Raw genomic sequence first — 3971 nt, 5'->3', positions numbered from 1 at the left:
TATGGAGAGTAAGGGGCATGCTAATGAACTCTGAAAGGAGAAAGTATTTGCAGGCTCTCTCAATGATTCCAACACTGTGCACTTGGACGTGTACAGACTTTTCTATGAAATATTTTGAAATATGTCCTATAAAAACAAATTAGAAGTAAATTCTCATGGCAATAAATTGAAAATAACAGCAACCTGCAATCTCCTTTAATATGAATAATAAAGTTTCTGCCATTCTAGGAATATACCAAGTATTACTTCATGCTTTTAATAAGGAGTGAGATCCTTCCTTCAAACAATATAATCCTATGTTCAATTGGATGAAAATGAAGGACTCTTTAACACAAGGGGTTTTCTCTGCCCCAGAGTGAGAGTGTAATTAATGGAAGCAACATTCATATCCATTTGAAAATACCTATGTTGACTAAACCTCAAGTATCATACTTCTGTAGAAATGGCAAGGGACATTGAAATGAAAGCAGTTACATATTTATTTCTTTCTGCCCTCAACTATTAGGACTTAATCTTGTTTTAACAAGTATGAAAACATTATGATCAATTTTGGTACTAAATTATTCTGGCATAGGATATTGTAAAATGGGAAGTCTGACCAAATAAAGGGGATTTTGGGGATGCCATGGCCTCTCTACTAAATTTATCACTGTATATAAAATATTTTACATATTAATGTCTACTAACATTTTAATAAAAATTCCAACTGTGTCAATTTTTGAAATGATCACTTCTCATATTGACATGTTGCATATATAGCCTGTAATTTACTAACTTCAACTCTATTATAAGTACTCAAATGTTTACTTCATTCTGGTTTCAATATAGATATCATCTCTGAACTTTGATTAATATTTTTGCCATCTTAATCAGTTATGCATGGGTTGATTTTTATTTCCCCAAAGTGAACATAGCACAGGTCACTATTGATCAGTTGTTCCAACGGGGTTATTACTATGTTTCTAACATGAGCCCCAGGAGGCTTTCTGTGCTCAAGCTGTCACTGAGGCATTGTTGCCTCTTTCTGCATTTCCTAAGTGTGAACCCAAAAATAACTGAACGCTTTGTGACCCATTCAATCCTTTCCATGTGTGAAATTTATGCAGTGGTGGTGGCTGCCCTACAGGTTGAATATTTCTTGTGGACTCATTCTGGATGGAGAATGTCTTGTTTCCTGTAATAGAGTACATGTAGCCCCAGCCTCATCTTCCCATGCAGGATCCTCAGACTGAGAGCATGAACTGACACCATGGCAGCCAGTGAGCTAGCTGTAGGAGTGATCTTCTTGTCTCTGACTGTGATTGGAGTTCTGGGGAATTTCTCTCTTCTATACCATTATCTGTTTCTTTACCGAATAGGGTACAAGTTAAGGTCCACAGACTGGATTCTAATGCACTTGATGGTGGCCAACATCTTCAATATATTGTGTAAAGGAATGCCCCAGACAATGTCAGCTTTTGGTTCAAAGGACTTCCTCAATGATATTGGATGCAAATTGGTTTTCTCCTTTCACAGAGTGGGTAGGGGTGTGGGTGTTGGCAGCACCTCCTTCCTCAGTGTCTTTCAGGCCATTGGGATTGGCCTCAGGGACTCCAGGTGTTCAGACCTTAAAGTCAAAACACACAAGTGCATTTGTTACTCTGTGTACCTGAGCTGGCTACTTCATTTCCTTATAAGCAGTGTCAATCTAGTGCACATGAGAGCAAAACATGGTAACGAAAGCACAACAAACCTCAAATCCTTTCTATACTGTTATTGGGTCCATCATGACAAAACCAGAGACATATTGTATGCAATATTGCTGTCAGCTCCTGACATTCTTTTTCTAGGGCTCATGCTATGGGCCAGCAGCTATATGGTTCTCACACTTTATAGGCACAAGCAGATGATGAAACAAATGCCCAGGATTAATGCGTCTTCAAGATCATCCCATGAGTCCAGAGCCACCAAAACGATCCTTCTCCTGGTTAGTACCTTTGTTTCTTTTTATACATTTTCCTCCCTCTGTCAACTCTTTGGTACTCTAGTATACAAGCCCAGCTGGTCTCTGGTGAATGTCACTGCAATGGCCTCCCTGTTTTTCCCGACTGTTTGTCCCTTTCTGCTCTTGAGTCGTGACTCTCGGGTGTCCAGCTTCTGTTTGTCCTTAAAAAGCAATAAACATTCCCCCAATGTCTCTGACCAACAGCTGAACTGAAAGTTTGTTCACAGTTCTTAGTTGTTACTGAGACATTCTGAAAGAATTGTGAGCATAACTGCAGTCACACCATGTCAGTGTGCAGGTTTTTGCAGAAAAGCTAGTAAATTACTGTGCATGGAGGTGTGCTTGCAAACACGCATGCTCTCACACGTGTAATTGAGTGTGTCATTTTGTGTACAAGCATGGGAAACTGCATTTTCTTCATCATTATGAATCAAGGTATTTATCTGGATGATAATGTAATATATATATATATATATATATATATATATATATATAATAAAAAGGACAATGAAAATGTGAACTTTAGGTATTAAGTTAAGGTAATTGTTAAAAAGCTCATAATACCACTTTTGTGATGTGCTTTCTGCCTTTTTGGGTGATTGACACTGAAATAAATGAAAGAACATTTAAACTGAGGTCGATTTTTATTTCTGATTTTGTCCTGACTCTTGAATTCTATGCTACACTCCATTGTTTTAGAACAGAAGGTGAACTTATGCCCATGATTTACTATCCCTCTTGTACTTATGCTATATTGTGTATTTTACCTTCTCCCACACACTACTTAAATGCAGATTTGTGCCTTTAACACCTTTCGATTTGCAGGTTACTTCCTCACAGCACAAGAATATTTGTACACTGTACACAGCTCTGCATGCATTTTCAAAATGGAAACTAATGTAATCATGTTCAAACCTGATGGGAGACGCCCATCTCAAAACTATTCAAAATGGGAGCACAGAGTGAACTCACTGCACAGATCCCCTTAACCAATTCTCAATTCACAGGAATGAAATATTTCTCTGTGTAGTATTGATATTTGATTTTTATGATTTTTCTGTAATTGTCTCTATATTCCTATACATTGATGACAGAGTTCAAATATGTGAAAATTAATGAGTAAACATGGGTCTTTTTTTTGCTCAGTGAATAGAAGTCTCAGGAGTTAAGAATGTGTGCTGCTTTCAGAAAGCCTAGATTTGTGATCCAAGCATCTACATTCTTTAACTCGCTGTTACCTGTAACCCCAGGTTTAGTGGATCTGAAATCCTCTTCTGGTTTCCACAGGCACTGTACACATGTGTTGAAATTAGATGTGACTAATTTAAATTACTGAACATAATTTAATTTTAATTACTGCACATAATTTAAAAACAACCAAAAGTAAATCTTAGAAACCTTTGATATATTTGTTGGTCCACATGCTCTGTGGTTGGTACATGGTCTCAGTATCTCCTGGGCACCATGTGCTAGAAACGTGATTCCCGGTGTTGTGATATTGAGGTGGAGGAAACATCCCACATTTTAGCTACTTCTCACTGCCTATCTTTCCAGGTATGCTCTTTTGAATCACTTACCCAACGACAATGATTTTATGTGCTCTGAGGTTTCACTATAGTTGGTCAGATTTATCTGCATACTTGCTACTTTTCTTCAGGAATAACCCAAGCTCCTGAATTTTGTTCAAGAAACCAAGAATGGTTAAATAAATGTTTCTTTTTGAATATGAAGTATCATGCATGGATGGACTCTGACATGTAGGTCTTCCAAGATATTCTTTTGGTAGTTGTATGAACAATTTCTGTGTATAAATATATGTGCACACTTGTCAGTTCACAGGTATTTCAGTTTCAGAATAGACATAAAGAGTTTTTACATATTATTCTGTAATTCTCAGCACAGTATATGCTCTTGTTTAAAAACACCATGTTATTCATAAGTTTTGCTTGGTTAAAAATACATCATTATACTAGCTCTGCCTTGTTTT

General features: G+C 37.1%; 1 protein-coding gene across 1 annotated transcript; it reads left to right on the top strand.

The window, feature by feature from the left end:
- The first annotated feature begins 1216 nt into the window (after positions 1-1216).
- Positions 1217-2197, top strand: LOC114689208 (vomeronasal type-1 receptor 4-like). Its single transcript, XM_028863589.1, has one exon. The coding sequence runs from the start codon at positions 1250-1252 to the stop codon at positions 2195-2197; it is 948 nt and encodes a 315-aa protein (XP_028719422.1). The 5' UTR covers positions 1217-1249.
- Positions 2198-3971: the final 1774 nt, after the last annotated feature.

Source organism: Peromyscus leucopus, unplaced genomic scaffold (assembly GCF_004664715.2).
Source record: "Peromyscus leucopus breed LL Stock unplaced genomic scaffold, UCI_PerLeu_2.1 scaffold_1575, whole genome shotgun sequence".
Lineage (NCBI taxonomy): Eukaryota > Metazoa > Chordata > Mammalia > Rodentia > Cricetidae > Peromyscus > Peromyscus leucopus.
The sequence above is the reverse complement of the archived record's forward strand: the minus strand, read 5'-3'. Positions and strand labels throughout refer to the sequence as shown.